Source organism: Triticum dicoccoides, chromosome 5B (assembly GCF_002162155.2).
Source record: "Triticum dicoccoides isolate Atlit2015 ecotype Zavitan chromosome 5B, WEW_v2.0, whole genome shotgun sequence".
Classification (NCBI taxonomy): domain Eukaryota; kingdom Viridiplantae; phylum Streptophyta; class Magnoliopsida; order Poales; family Poaceae; genus Triticum; species Triticum dicoccoides.
This window is the reverse complement of record NC_041389.1, coordinates 72,752-89,022: the sequence shown is the minus strand read 5'-3', so window position 1 is coordinate 89,022 and position 16,271 is coordinate 72,752. Positions and strand designations below refer to the sequence as shown.

Below are 16,271 nucleotides of genomic sequence, written 5' to 3'. Positions count from 1 at the left end.
GCCATGCAATGGATGCACTAGAGCTATAAATATATGAAAGCTCAACATAAGAAAACTAGTGGGTGTGCATCCAACTTGCTTGCTCACGAAGACCTAGGGCATTTTGAGGAGGCCCATCATTGGAATATACAAGCCAAGTTCTATAATGAAAAATTCCCACTAGTATATGAAAGTGACAACATATGAGACTCTCTATCATGAGGATCATGGTGCTATTTTGAAGCACAAGTGTGGAAAAAGAGATAGTAGCATTGTACCTTCTCTCTTCTTCTCTCATTCTTTTTTTTCCTTTTTTTCTTTGGCCTTCTCTTTTTTTTTCTTTTTGGCCTTTCTCTTTTTTTTGTAAAGTCCGAAGTCTCATCCCGACTTGTGGGGGAATCATAGTCTTCATCATCCTTTCCTCACTTGGACAATGCTCTAATAATGAAGATCGTCACACTTTTATGGATTTACAACTCAAAAATTACAACTCAAAGCTAGAACAAGATATGACTCTATGTGAATGCCTCCGGCGGTATACCGGGATATGCAATGAATCAAGAGCGACATGTATGAAGATTATGATGGTGGCTTTGCCACAAATACGATGTCAACTACATGATCATGCAAAGAGCAATATGAGAATGATGAAACGTGTCATAGTAAACGGAATGGTGGAAAGTTGCATGGCAATATATCTCGGAATGTCTATGGAAATGCCATCATAGGTAGGTATGGTGGCTGTTTTGAGGGAGGTATATGGTGGGTGTATGGTACCGGCGAAAGTTGCACGGTACAAGAGAAGCTAGCAATAATGGAGGGGTGAAAGGATGCGTATAATCCATGGACTCAACATTAGTCAAAAGAACTCATATACTTGTTGTAAAAATTTAGAAGTCATCAAAAACCAAAGCACTACGCGCATGCTCCTAGGGGATAGATTGGTAGGAAAAGACCGTTGCTCGTCCCCAACTGCCACTCATAAGGAAGACATTCAATAAATAAAATTGTGCTCCAACTTCATCACAAAGCGGTTCACCATACGTGCATGCTACGGGAATCATAAACTTCAACACAAGCATTCTTTAAATCCATAATCACCCAACTAGCATGACTTTAATATCACTACCTCCATATCTCAAAACAATTATCAAGCATCAAATTGACCATAGCATCCAATTCACTTTCTATGATAGTTTTTATTATACCCAACTTGGATGCTCATCATTCTAGGACCAAATTTGTAACTAAAACAAATACCATGCTGTTCTAAAAGACTCTCAAAATAATATAAGTGAAGCATGAGATACTAGCAATTTCTTCAAAATTAATCCACCACCATGCTATAAAAGATATAAGTGAAGCACTAGAGCAAAAAAACTATCATGCTCAAAAGATATAAGTGAAGCACATAGAGTATTCTAGCAAATTCTAATCAAATAGGCTTATCCCAAAAGGTGTGTACAGAAAGGATGATTGTGGTAAACTAGCAAGAAAAGAACAATATAATACACGACGCTCCAAGCAAAACACATATCATGTGGTGAATAAAAATATAGCTCCAAGTAAAGTTACCCATGAACGAAGACGAAAGAGGGGATGCCTTCCCGGGGCGTCCCCAAGCTTAGGCTTTTGTCTATTCTTGAATATCTTGGGGTGCCTTGGGCATCCCCAAGCTTAGGATCTTGCCACTCTTTATTCCATAGTCCATAAAAGCTTTACCCAAAACTTAAAAACTTCACAACACAAAACTCAACAGGAAATCTTATAAGCTCCGTTAGTGAAAGAAAACAAAACCACCACATAAGGTACTGTAATGAACTCATTCTATATTTATTTGGGCGTTAAACCTACTGTATTACAAATTCCTTATGGTTTATAAACTAATTTATTAGCCATAGATGCATTGAAATAAGCAAACAACACACGAAAAAAACAGAATCTGTCAAAAACAGAACAGTCTGTAGCAATCTGTAACTAACGCAAACTTCTGGAAATCTAAAAATCCTACCAAAATAGGACGTACTGGACAATTTGTTTATTGATAAGCAGGAAAACGAATCAATGCAAAATCAAGTTTCTGTGATTTATTGAATTTTTTCTCATGAGCACAAAGTTTCTGTTTTTCAGCAGAATCAAATCAACCATCATCATAGTTTATCGTATAGGTTCTACTTGGCACAAACACTGAACAAAAGATAAAAACACATCTAAACAGAAAGTAGAAACAAAATTTAACACTAAACAGGAACAAAAATAAAGAACATAAAGAAAATTGGGTTGCCTCCCAACTAGCGCTATCGTTTAACGCCCCTAGCTAGGCATAAAAGCAAGGATAGATCTAACGAGTGCCATCTTTGGCACTTGATTCATAAGTAGCACGCATCATAGATTCATAAGGTAATTTAACTTTCTTTCTTGGAAAGTGCTCCATGCCTTTCTTTAAGGGAAATTGGAATCTAATGTTCCCTTGTTTCATATCGATAATCGCACCAATCGTTCTAAGGAAAGGTCTACCAAGAATAATAGGGCAAGAAAGATTGCAATCTATATCAAGAACGATAAAATCTACGGGCACCAAATTTGTATTTGCAACAATAAGAACATCATTGATCCTTCCCATAGGCTTTTTAATGGTGGAATCCGCAAGGTGCAAATTTAACGAGCAATCATCAAGATCATGGAAATCTAGAATATCACATAAAGTTTTCAGAATTGTGGAAACACTAGCACCCAAATCACACAAAGCAAAACACTCAAAATCTTTAATTCTAATCTTTATAGTAGGTTCCCACTCATCATTAAGTTTTCTAGGTATAGAAACTTCCAAATTAAATTTTTCATCATAAGATTGCATCAAGGCATCAACAATATGTTTGGTAAAAGCTTTGTTTTGACTATAAGCATGAGGAGAATTAACAACGGATTGCAACAAGGAAATACAATTTTTTAAAGAGCAATTATAATAGTCAAATTCCTTGAAATCCGAGTGAGTAGGTTCAACATTATTAGAAGTTGAGAATTCTCCAATCTCTCTTTTACCAAATTTAGCATTAAGATCTAAAGACTCCGAATTCTTGGGACGCCTTCTGGGCAAAGCTGATTCATCATTAGTCCCATAATCATCAAAATTCATATTGCAAAACATAGATCTAATAGGAGACGCATCAATAACTTTAAGATCCTCATCATTATTCTCACGTAATTTTTCTGGTTTAGGGCCATCTTATTGACTAAGGTGGCTTGCTTATCAGAAATTTGGCTATAGCATTCTCAAGCCGGGTAATTTGAGTGTTAACACCATAGAATTCTTTATTCATATCATCAAGCTCTTTGTTCATAAACCCCAAAACTTTTTTGTTCCTTAAGCTCTTTTCTAAAGAAATTATTGTGCTCAAATTGCAAACTCATAAAGCTTCTAATATTTGATTCAATCTCATCCATCCTTCTGAGAAGGTGGTCAGGACCTTTAGGCAAATCCATAAGGACAAATAGGCACAAACGTAAGCAGAAAAGACGGCAAGCAAAAAGAGAGGAGGAGATTGGGAAAGAGAGGGCGAATAAAATGGCAAGGGTGAAGTGGGGGAGAGGAAAACGAGAGGCAAATGGAAAATAATGTAAATGCGAGGGAGATGGGTTTGTGATAGGTACTTGGTATGTCTTAACTTGAGCGAAGACCTCCCCGGCAACGGCGCCAGAAATCCTTCTTGCTACGTCATGAGCTAGCGTTGGTTTTCCCCGAAGACGAGAGGGTGATGCAGCAAGTGTAGCGTAAGTATTTTCCTCAGTTTTTAAGAACCAAGGTATCAATCCAGTAGGAGGCTCCTCAAAAGTCCCACGCGCCTACACAAACAAACTGAGAACTCGAAACCAACGCAATAAAGGGGTTGTCAATCCCTTCACGGCCAATTGCGAAAGTGAGATCTGATACAGATAGTATGATAAGATAAATATATTTTTGATATTTTTATAATATATATGCAAGAAAGTAAAGATGCAAATAAAAGTAGATTGAAAGAAAATATGATAAGAGATAGACCCGGGAGCCATAGGTTTCACTAGAGGCTTCTCTCGAGAGCATAAGTATTACGGTGGGTGAACAAATTACTGTCGAGCAATTGATAGAAAAGGGAATAATTATGATGTTATCTAGGCATGATCATGTATATAGGCATCACGTCCATAACAAGTAGACCGACTCCCGCCTGCATCTACTACTATTACTCCACACATCGACCGCTATCCAGCATGCATCTAGAGTATTAAGTTCATAAGAACAGAGTAACGCATTAAGCAAGATGACATGATGTAGAGGGATAAACTCATGCAATATGATATAAACCCCATCTTGTTATCCTTAATGGCAACAATACAATACGTGTCTTGCAACCCTTTCTGTCACTGGGTAAGAACACCGCAAGATTGAACCCAAAGCTAAGCACTTCTCCCATGGCAAGAAAGATCAATCTAGTAGGCCAAACCAAGCCGATAATTCGAAGAGACTTGCAGAGATAACTCAATCATACATAAAAGAATTCAGAGAAGATTCAATTAATATCCATAGATAAATCTGATCATTAACCCACAATTCATCGGATCTCGACAAACACACCGCAAAAAGAGATTACATCGAATAGATCTTCGCAAGAGAGGGGGAGAACATTGTATTGAGATCCAAAAAGAGAGAAGAAGCCATGTAGCTAATAAATATAGACCCGTAGGTCTGTGGTAAACTACTCACAAGTCATAGGAGGGGCAAGGATGTTGATGTAGAGGACCTTCGTGGTCGATTCCCCCTCCGGCAGAGTGCCGGCGAAGGCTCCAAGATGGTATCTCACGGATACAGAAGGTTACGGTGGTGGAAATTGTGTTTCGTGGTGCCCCCAGATGTTTTCGGGGTCCATAGGTGTATATAGGAGGAAGAAGTACGTCGGTGGATGCCCGAGGGGCCCACGAGATAGGGGGCATGCCCTACAGGGGGGGGGGGGCGCCCTCCTATCTCGTGGAGGCTCCGGTTATTTCTTGACTTGCACTCCAAGCTCTCCGGATCTTGTTCGTTCCAAAAATCACGTCCCCAAAGGTTTCATTCCGTTTGGACTTCGTTTGATATTCCTTTTCTTCGAAATACTGAAATAGGCAAAAAAAATAGTAATATGGGCTGGGCCTCCGGTTAGTAGGTTAGTACCAAAAATGATAATAATGTACAAATAAAGCCCATAAACATCCAAAACAGGTAATATAATAGCATGGAACAATCAAAAATTATAGATACGTTGGAGATGTATCATGGCCTTCATCTCATCGGCATCAGAGATCCAATTCGCATCACTATACCCTTCAAGTACCGATGGGTCTCCGGTATAGTGAAGTCCATAGTTCATTGTACCTTTCAGATAGCGCATAACTCTTTCAGCAACATGCCAATGTACATCACCCGGTTTGGAAACAAACCGGCTCAGTTTGCTCACAGCAAATGCGATGTCAGGCCTCGTTGTGCTTGCTAGGTACATCAGTGAACCAATGATTTGAGAGTATCTTAATTGATCTTTAGCCATGCCTTTGGACTTTCAAATCAACACGCTAGGATCATATGGTGTTTGAGATGGTGTACAGTCCGAATATCCAAAACGGCTCAACACCTTCTCAACATAATGGGATTGCAGAAGTGTGATCCCACCCTCATTATCTCTCAGTAGCTTGATGTTCAAGATAACATCAGCTACACCAAGGTCTTTCATCTCAAAGTTCCGAGATAGAAACGATTTGACCTCCTCAATGACTTTGAGGTTTGTTTCGAATATCAGTATGTCATGAACATATAAGCACAGTATAACTCCTTCACCCCCACCATGGCGATAGTATACACATTTGTCAGCCTCATTAACAACGAAACCAACAGATGTCAGAGTTGTATTGAACTTATCATGCGATTGCTTAGGTGATTCCTTCAGGCCATATAAAGATTTCAGCAACTTACACACCTTCCTTTCCTGACCATCTATCACAAAGCCATCTGGCTGTTGCGTGTAGATTTACTCATTTAGCTCTCCATTCAGAAAAGCCATCTTAACATACATTTGATGGACGAGAAGACCATGTGAGGCCGCCAACGAGAGTAATACTCGAATGGTGGTCAGTCTAGCCACAGGTGAATAAGTATTGAAGAAATCTTCCTCTTCTTTCTGGTCATAGCCCTTGGCCACAAGCCTAGCCTTGTACTTTTCAATCGTACCATCGGGCCTAAGCTTTTTCTTGAACACCTACTTACATCCCAATGGTTTACAACCATAGGGACGCCCAGTGATCTCTCATGTCCCGTTAGCCATGATGGAATCCATCTCGCTACAGACCGCATCCTTCCAGTAGTCAGCTTCTGGAGAGGCATACGCTTCTGAGATAGAAGTGGGAGTATCATCTACGAGGTACAAGAAGAAATCATCACCAAAGGTCTTTGCAGTCCTTTGTCTCTTGCCCCTACCAAGGGTTTCCTCGTCATCCTCCTCAGGATTTTCATCATGTGTTCGTTCATAATATTCCATAGGAATGGCAGGCTCAGGAGTCTCCCTAGATTCCTGTCTAGAAGTGCTTTGCATATCTTTCATAGGAAAAATATCCTCAAAGAATGTAGCATCCTTAGACTCCATAATTGTACCGACCTTCTGGTCAGGTACCTCAGATTTCACTACTAGAAATCTATAGCCAACGTTGTTCTTAGCGTAGCCCAAATTAACGCAGTCCACAGTCTTGGGTCCAAGCTTACGCTTTTTGGGGATCGGCACGTTGACTTTCGCCAAACAGCCCCAAGTACGCAAGTACGAGAGTGTTGTCTTTCTCTTTGCCCATTTCTCATAGGGAGTGATCTCATTATCCTTTATCGGAACTTTATTCAGGACATGACATGCCGGAAATATAGCCTCCCCCACCATGCCTTGGATAAACCCGATGTATCTAACATGGCGTGAACCAGATCAGTTAGAGTACGGTTTTTTCGCTTGGCAACCCCGTTTGACTGGGTTGAATAGGGAGGCGTCCTCTCACGAATAATGACGTGTTCTGCATAGAAGGAATCAAACTCACTCGAGAAGTACTCTTCACCACGATCTGAACGGACTCATTTAATTTTCTTTTCAAGTTGATTCTCAACTTCTGCCTTATAGATGTTAAAGTAGTGTAGAGCCTCATCTTTAGTATTTAACAGATACACATAACAATATCTAGTGGAATCATCTATCAATATCATGAAGTAGTTCTTTCCACCTTTAGTCAATACACCGTTCATCTCACAAAGATCAAAATGTATGAGTTCTAATGGTGCCAAGTGTCTCTCCTCTGCAACTTTGTGAGGCTGGCGAGGTTGCTTAGCTTGCACACATGACATTCACTTAGAACCTTTGGCTAAAGTGAAACTCGGGATTAAATCCAACTTAGCTAGCCGCGTCATAACACCGAAACTTATGTGACAAAGACGTGAATGCCAAACCTCCGATTCATTAACACTCGAATGAATATGGTTCACGATTTTATTACAGAAATCTGTGAGGGAAAGGCGAAACATCCCTCCGCTCTCATAACCTTTTCCAACAAATAGTCCATACTTAATAACAACTAATTTATTAGACTCAAATACCAACTTAAACCCTTCTCTACATAGAAGGGAGCCACTAACGAGGTTTTTCTTGATGGCGGGGACATGATGCACGTTCTTCAGCTGCACGATCCTTCCCGGAGTAAACTTCAAATCGACCGTGCTAACACCATGAACAGAAGCACTCGCGCCATTCCCCATCAATACGGACCTGTGGCCTGTGGCCTGGTAAGAAGAGAACAATAAAATGTCAGCACACACATGAACACCAGCACCTATATTCACCCACCAATCGGTAGGATGAAACACTGAAAAAATAGTAAATAAATTACCGTACCCAGATGCACCATTTTCATTGTTGCCCACAATCATGTTGACAGACTTGGAGTCCTGTCCTAACTTCTTAAACTTGTTTGAACACTTGTTGGCCCAATGTTCAGCCGAACCACAAGTAAAGCAGCCCTCATCCTTCTTATTCTTCTTGAAGGTCTTTTTACCCTTCTTCTTGAAGTCGGTATTCTGTTGGACACCGTTTTTTCCCTTGAACTTGTGGGAGTTGAAGTTCCTCTGGTTCACCATGTTGGCAACAGAAGTCCCTTCGGCCCTTTTTCCGTGCGAGTCCTTTTCCCTCGAATTCTGCTCAACACTCAGATGACCAATGACATCCTCCACAGAGAATTCACGCCTCTGATGTTTCAGAGTGGTGGTAAAGTTCCTCCAAGAATTGGGGAGCTTAGCGATTATGCAGCCCGCGACAAACTTGCTCGATAACTCGCACTTCAGAAGCTCAGGCTCCTTAACAATGCATATTATCTCATGAGTCTGCTCCAGTACAGGACGGTTCTCAACCATCTTGTAATCGTGGAACTGCTCTATAATATACATCTCGCTCTCTGCATCGGCGGCCCCGAACTTAGATTCGAGCGCCTCCCACAAGTCCGTGGCGACATGCACATGTAAATATGCGTCGACCAGTTTATCTCCGATCACGCTAAGAACTGCTCCGAGAAACACAGTGGTTGCCTTCCTGAACACCTTCTCCTGTTCAGGAGCAATCGTTCCCGTGAACACACCGGTGACCCAGGTCATGTTCATAGCCGTGAGCCATAAAGTGGTATTTATCTGCCAACGCTTAAAATACATACCGGTAAACTTATCCGGTTTCAGTGCTGCGGCAGAGCCACTTACCGAAAAATTCCTACATATAATAGGTTTTTGGATTGCTAAGAAAATAGGAAATTTTTGAACTAATTTAATTCATAAGTAAATAACTAGTATGGCATTGACAGAACTAACAACATACTGGTACTGATCTAAACATGCACGTACTACGCAAATAGTAGACAAATCTACACATAATGCTAGCACTGCGAATACAGAAATTATCAGGAAAGGGATAAACATGGTATACCCTCCAGTAGACCATGCAGAAGCCGCCGCCGCAATGGCAGCAGAAGCGTCCTCAGCGGCCTTCTTGTCGGCAGGAGAAGCGCGAGGACCTCTTCTCTTCTCAAGCTTCAATAGCATGTAGAATAGCCACCCTTATAAACCACTCCAACTTTCCTTCCACAAGCATGATCTCACCAGCATGATGGGACTAAACTTTCCACCACCTTGTCATGCCACCTACATGGGCCCTTAGAGATCAAATCTGATGGCCCATCTCCACTAGCATGATTCCACTAACATGATGGGACTAAACTTCCCACTACCTCATGCCACCTACGTGGCCTTTAAAGATCAAATCTGAAATTGTCATATGGGCTCATGCCACCTACGTGGCCCTTAAAGATCAAATCTGAAATTGTCATATGGGCTCTAGCCCATCTCACATTTCAACTAAGTATGGGTAGCATGGCAAGTGGAATGTATGGGTAGACTTCCGTTTAATACAGGCAATGCCTCTGTGCAGCATTGCGAACATTAATATTCACTGAAATTATGCGAACATTAATATTCACTGAAATTAAGCTTCTTGACCCATAGTGGAAATCGACTGAGATGACTCCTCGTTTTGTGAAATAAGTTCTCCATATATTAATATTACTACTTTTATACGAAGTATACATTCACAACACGTTTTCACAGATACCTGAAGTGTACATGACGTGTGCACGTACACACACGACTAGGACTACAGACACCGACTATTCCTTGGTCTTGAGCTTGGCGCCTGCTCGGACGCACGACTTGACCAAGCTCTTGAGCCCCTTCTTCCCCTTCCTCCCGCTCCCACCACTCCCATGCTCATCCCCAGCCCCGCCGCCGCCGTTCATCATCATCCTCATCGTCCTCCTCCCCGACGAGGTCGGCGTGGTCTGATCCGCCGTGTCAAGCATGCTCGACGACGACAGCTCCATGCGCTCCTCCTCCATCCGGAGCACGCGGTCCTCCAGGAACGCGATGCGCTCCACCAGGCTGCCCTTGGCCTTGGCCTCCCGCAGCAGCTCCTCCGCCGGCCGGCACCCGTGAGGCCGAGACGACCGAGGCGTGGTCGGAGACGACGATGACAGGGTGCTGGTCGCGGTGGTGGACGACCTGCCGCTGCCGCCGCTGTGGTGGCGCAGCTCCTCCAGGTACCCCACCACCAGGTCCAGCCTGTCCACCCGCGCCATCATGCTCCCAGACGCCGGCAGCTGGTGCTGGTGCTGCCCGCCGTGGCTGTGGCTCACCGCCGATGAAGCCATAATAACTGTTCTTCTACCTCCTGCCCTATGTGTGTGTGCGCGCGTGTCTGGAATTATCTCGATCTTATCAAGTTGCAAGGGAGTGATCATGTGACACATGCATGGAGCAGGTATAAATAAGTAGCAGATGGAGCCGGACATGGAATGGAGAGGCAGCTAGCTAGCTGCACGTGTCTGTCACGGAGGCTTCGACGTGGCGCATGCAAAGGCGGTGCATGCGTGCGTGAGGTGGACGGCTCTCCGTGCTCGCGTACGTGTCCTGCTTTGCAACCGCGAACGAAATACTGCACCACGTGGCTTCTCGCAACCAACAGCCGCGCGCCACGTGCACGTGTGGCCAGGCCACGAGCCCCCATCTACGCCGTCTGGAAGACACCTCTACTCGCTAGCACTAGCTAGGACACCACCAAAAGAATTTCTCGCATCGACGACGAAGCGAAGCCATCTCGATCGTCCGTCCGAGGAAAGCTCATTATTTTATGTTTGTTGCTGCTGCTATGTGTATAATTAGGCAGGCATGCGACCGGCCAACGCTCCGGCGATGTCGGTGGTTTATGCGGCCAACCGGCCATGACCGAGAAGACAGAGCTGGTCCGTTCATGCGTGCGCGGCTCTCCGTCACCGAGGGCCGCGAGCGACATGGCCGGAGCGCCGCGCGTCCGCGCATAAATATGGTGCCACACCACACAACCCATCACAAGCTCACAATCCCACAGCAGCAGAACCACACAAACTCACACACACACACACACACACAAGAATCAACCGACCGGCGATGGCTTCATCGAGCAGGATGCTGGTTGTTGTGGTGGTGGCCGCCCTAGTGGCCGTTGCGTGGAGCGCACCGCCGCCGGTGAGCATCACGGTGGAGAAGGGGTCCGACGCGAAGCATCTGGTGCTGCAGATCAAGTACGACAAGGACGGCGACAGCATGAAGGAGGTGGAGCTGAAGCAGAACGAGGACTGGCTGCCCCTGAAGAAGGGCTACAGCGGCGCGTGGGAGATCAAGAGCGACACGCCCCTCAAGGGCCCCTTCAGCTTCCGCTACGAGACCCAGAAGGGCCAGCGCAACGTCTTCGATGACATCGTCCCCACAGATTTCAAGTGCGGCACCACCTACAAGCCAGAGGCGTACTGAGGTTCATCCATGCGTACGTCGGTTCCACCATTATCGACCTCGCAACTAAGATCGTGCCATAAGGCGCACGGATATACTAATAATAGGTTAAATAATGTTACCTTCGTCCTGAATCAATTGTCTAATTCGGGACTAAGGGAGTAGTAGGAGAAGCAACAGCCGGCGATCAGATGTATTTGCTCCCCGTGCACCCGTTGTCTCGATTGACCACTTCTTTTTTTTCTTTGTATTGAACTTTTCAATACTATTTGTAATACTAGTAAGTTTGCACGTGAAAATTCACGTATATAGAAAAATAGTCTAAACATCGTAGTTAAACTATTACAAACGAATTTGCTCTCTCCCTCCCTTCCTCCCTCCTTAAAATAGGCTTTCGTCCCGTTTTATAAATAAAGCAATACACCAAAATACACGGCCGAAAAAACAGAGTAGTGAAGAGACCCTCTTTACAAAGCAGATCAAAAGATACAACAATAACGTAGAACAAGCTAACACCTCTACGAGACCCGATCGATGACTCCTGGTCTCCACAACAATGCCTTCAAAAAGGTGATGGCGCGAAGCGTCGCAGTTGCCGAGTCCAAGCAGATCCCTCCCCCCCTCTCTCTCCGTGTCTCTCTCAATCCCATTGATGGAACAGTGTAACACAAAACACATCATTCCTTTTGATTAATTAAGCGGACATATCTAGAAGCATAGGGTAAATTGCACATTATCAAAACCATAATATCATCATAAGTAACATGAGTACAAAAAGAATATAACCTTAAATGAACTCATACATCACGAAGGGATATACCATGTACATTTGTCCACAAGGGTGAACATGCCCATTAATTGAGAAAAAGAAGTAAGAAACTCGCTCTGCCTTTTGTAAAAAAAATGCCACCTAAACTACAACACCGTTAATATTTACTAGTTCCATTGCGTTGCAGTTTCCTCGTCAAGCATAAGGGTAGCCTGCCTGGACCAATCATCCAGATTGGCACTGCTTGCGTGTAATCCTCGGGGCAATATTTGGTGAACTGGTATTGTTGACTGTTTCAATTCTGGACAACAACATGGGGCCTGGATCTCTAATACTCTACATAGATGTGATCTATCATGTGCCTCATTTGCAAGAATGGAAAAGAAAAATAGTTTACTACACAAATCCCAGTGAGATATGGCTCCACCATTTTAACATACTCAAAGAAAATTCATAGGACTGAAATTCAGCACAACCAGAAAGTGTCAATCGCTCACACAATTAGGCAGTAATGAAAACATTTACCCGAACAATAGGGTCATTGGATGTACAGAAAGGGTTGACTTCATACTATTTTTGGAAGTTCAGTGCCCGTCTCAATGATACAGGAACATAGAGGAATTATTTCAGTTTGAAGCTGAAAGGAATTAACTTCAGAATCATGAACGTGCATATATAAGAAACAAAATTATGAAACCGGCCAGGTAAAACACATATTATGATGTTCAACAAAATTATGAGGTGCAAAAGAAGTTGGTCCTTCAGTGACCAGTTAAAAAAAATTATGAGGGAAAAAAAGATTTATGCATTGCTGGTGAAGAATTTAGCAGCTCCCAAACAGAGCCGACATCATATACAAAATATTATTCAGTCAAAACACAACACTTGAGTTATACTGCAAATACCTTTGTCTTGGTCAAAATAATGAATGCTCATGATCAACGATCGCAAGGATATAAACCTTCTACAAGTTGATGTCAGAAACTTACAGATGCACTAAATATAATTATTTGCTATGTGCTATTTTAAAGTAATCTGGGAACATTATCAAATATGTTTTTTCTTGAGGAAGCAGCAAAATGCATGTCATTTGTATTAGGAGGAAGTGCCAAGATGACGCGAATCGTAAGAGCGGCCCAATGAAAACAAAGCAAGACAAAGCCAAGAAAAATTAAAAAAGGAAGCCTGGAGCAAATGAAACAAAAAGGAAAAACGGTACGGTTAGCTATCCAACACTATTCGCCTACCCGCGCTACTAGTAAGCACAAGACCAGCGCTACTGCTAGGGTTTTCCCTAGTAATGGTAACGCATGCGGACGATGATTCTTCATCTGTGGTATGTTAAAGAAATGGGAACATCCTACATCATGAGAATGACAAAAAGATGCCACAGAGGCATCTTAAGAGTAGGAATGCAGAGTTGTCATGCAACATTGATGCAATATTGCGAAGCTCAATTCTTAAATGTTGCAAACAAAGTAAGCACAAACTCAAGTAAATATGAATTTGTGACGAAAAGGACCTTAGATGATGGAGATGCCGATGAGTGGCAATGTACTGAACCTATAAAAATAAAGTATGCATTGTTAGGGAGGAAGAGGAAACTGAATTTGTTTTCCATTCTGTCGTACTTCAATGGTTTCCTATGTTCGTCAAACAGAATCAAACCAAAAACGTAACGTACATTAATGTAAAAAAACTCAAAACGAGACGAACTAAGCAGAACCAAACCAAGAATATCACCTCACTTTACTAATAGGTATAGATATAGATATAGATGTGTATATAGAGATGGGATGCATGCGACCAAAAAATGCTCCGTTGATGCCGGTGGTTGACGGCAAATCGGCCATGGTCGTGACCAAGTTTGTCCGTGCATGCATAAGGGGCTCTCCATCACCCGATGCCTCCGAGCGACATGGACGGAGTACCACCAGTCCATCCTTAAATAGGGTACCACACCACACCCATCATTCATCCCTCATAGAGCCATAAACATCATTTGATCAATACTCGATTACACAAGAATCAATCAACCAACCTACCAACCGGCGATGGCTTCATCGAGCAGGATGCTGGTTGTGGTGGTGGTGGCCACCCTAGTGGCCGTTGCGTGGAGCGCACCGCCGCCGGTGAGCATCACGGTGGAGAAGGGGTCCGACGCGAAGCATCTGGTGCTGCAGATCAAGTACGACAAGGACGGCGACAACATGAAGGAGGTGGAGCTGAAGCAGAACGAGGACTGGCTGCCCCTGAAGAAGGGCTACAGCGGCGCGTGGGAGATCAAGAGCGACACGCCCCTCAAGGGCCCCTTCAGCTTCCGCTACGAGACCCAGAAGGGCCAGCGCAACGTCTTCGATGACATCGTCCCCACAGATTTCAAGTGCGGCACCACCTACAAGCCAGAGGCGTACTGAGGTTCATCCATGCATTGGTTCCGCCATTATCGACCTTTTTTTTGATAAATCCGCCATTACCGACCTCGTAATTAATAATGTGCCACAAGGCGCACAGATGCTAATAAGTTAAGTAGTATTACCTCCGTTCTGAATTAGTTGTAATTTTGGATGAAGGGAGTACTAGGAGAAGCAACGGGCGGCGGTCGGATGTATTTGCTCTCCAGTGCACGTGTTGTCTCGATTGACAACTTCTTTTCTTCTATGTATCGAATATGTGGAATATTATTTGTAATATACTTGAAACCTAGATTTCATTTCTATATAATCTCTAAGTTTGCTAGTAATATTGTTTATGGTACTCGCTATAAGAAATATAACATATTTGTTAAGTAGTCGGATTATGCTCTACCCCACGATTGCCTTGGTGCGCGTTGACTACAACCATATGTAACCACCAAAAAAAAGAGAACACAACAGCCATATGTTGTCCCTTTGTCTTGATAATATGTCCTTGCAATGACGGGCACCCTATTTTTGACGCCCCTCCCCATATATGCGGTGCTCACAAGGAGCTCTCAATCTCCCATGTAGTCACTCATGATATGAATGGAGACCAGTGTAAGGCGTATTCCAACAAGGAGATCGGAGAAGGGGCCCATGAAGGCGCCAGTACCAAATGGTTCCCCGACACCTTTCTAATAGACCCATCCAAAATGTTTCTAAAGTGAAATTTGTGAGGTTGCTAGCGGTTTCGAGGAAGGAGATATGATTTGGGAGGGGTTGTTCGACTCCACCATCGTAATGATATCAATGGCGAACCACCCTAAACAATAAATAAAAAAACACATGCATGCACACATTCACTGTGGTGGTGCAGCATCTCAATGGGATTTTGCCTATATGAAGAGCACATCATCACATTAATTTTTATTTTCCGACTTAGAATGATTGGTCTCACAAACCATTAATCCGATTAGTGACCCATCTTCACCAGTGGCTTCACCTGGACAAGGGTTTTGAAACGAGATCACATGTCCATAGCATGGTGCACACCGCCGCCAGTGAGCTTGATGGTGGAGAAGGTCTCCGACGAGAAGAAGCCGGCGCTGCTGATCAAGTACGACAAGGCCAATGACAACATGAAGTAGAACGAGGACTGGCTGCCCCTCACCAAGGGGGCCGGCGGCGTCGGGGAGATCAAGGGTGAAAAACCCCTCAAGGGCGCCTACAGCTTCTGCTATGAGACGGAGAGGGCATGCTCGACGTCTTCGACGGCGTTGTCTCCACAGAGTTCAAGGTCGGCGCCACCTACAAGCCAAAAGAGTAGATGAATCGTCCGGTTCCGCCATTGCCAATCGACCCCACGAGGTCCTATCCTATCATAATCCATGCGGCCGGGTATTAAGTTCTAAGTAAACAGTTAATATGTATATAAAAACACTTGAAATGATTATTTGAGATTATTTTTTTAACCCTTAGAGTGTTGCTATATATGGTTTTACTTTAAGGATCATGGCATATTGTTTTCATTGACCCGATTCCAATGTGATCACCTCGGTGCGTATCAACAACAATAGTAGGCCGTCGCTTTGGCATGATAGCTTGTCCTCGCTTGGCCTGTTTTTTCCATCCTCCCACCATCTTCTCTCGATACCTCCATTAGTGATGCCTTCAGTCACGCCTCCACTTGTTACTATTGTGCTCTTGAGCGGGCCTCACTCTCCCGTGCTAATGT

At 43.6% G+C, this 16,271-nt stretch overlaps 3 protein-coding genes and 1 pseudogene across 3 annotated transcripts; 3 read left to right on the top strand and 1 right to left on the bottom strand.

Annotated features, from left to right (window-relative positions):
- Positions 1 to 9,595: 9,595 nt before the first annotated feature.
- On the bottom strand, positions 9,596 to 10,317 carry LOC119304963. The gene has a single exon (XM_037581628.1). It carries the CDS (start codon positions 10,249 to 10,251, stop codon positions 9,712 to 9,714), a length of 540 nt encoding a protein of 179 aa, XP_037437525.1. The 5' UTR covers positions 10,252 to 10,317; the 3' UTR covers positions 9,596 to 9,711.
- Positions 10,318 to 10,940: 623 nt separating this feature from the next.
- Positions 10,941 to 14,858, top strand: LOC119304962 (pollen allergen Lol p 2-A-like). Its single transcript, XM_037581627.1, has 2 exons — positions 10,941 to 11,390; positions 14,556 to 14,858. The coding sequence occupies exon 1, from the start codon at positions 11,027 to 11,029 to the stop codon at positions 11,387 to 11,389; it is 363 nt and encodes a 120-aa protein (XP_037437524.1). The 5' UTR covers positions 10,941 to 11,026; the 3' UTR covers position 11,390; positions 14,556 to 14,858.
- Positions 14,135 to 14,854, top strand: LOC119304961 (pollen allergen Lol p 2-A-like). The gene has a single exon (XM_037581626.1). It carries the CDS (start codon positions 14,192 to 14,194, stop codon positions 14,552 to 14,554), a length of 363 nt encoding a protein of 120 aa, XP_037437523.1. The 5' UTR covers positions 14,135 to 14,191; the 3' UTR covers positions 14,555 to 14,854.
- Positions 14,859 to 15,567: 709 nt separating the features above from the next.
- On the top strand, positions 15,568 to 15,863 carry LOC119305497 (annotated as a pseudogene).
- Positions 15,864 to 16,271: the final 408 nt, after the last annotated feature.

Bases quoted from the DNA above. Each gene is read 5' to 3' on its own strand.
- LOC119304963 (XM_037581628.1), bottom strand. From the start codon at position 10,251: ATGGCTTCATCGGCGGTGAGCCACAGCCACGGCGGGCAGCACCAGCAC.
- LOC119304961 (XM_037581626.1), top strand. From the start codon at position 14,192: ATGGCTTCATCGAGCAGGATGCTGGTTGTGGTGGTGGTGGCCACCCTA.
- LOC119304962 (XM_037581627.1), top strand. From the start codon at position 11,027: ATGGCTTCATCGAGCAGGATGCTGGTTGTTGTGGTGGTGGCCGCCCTA.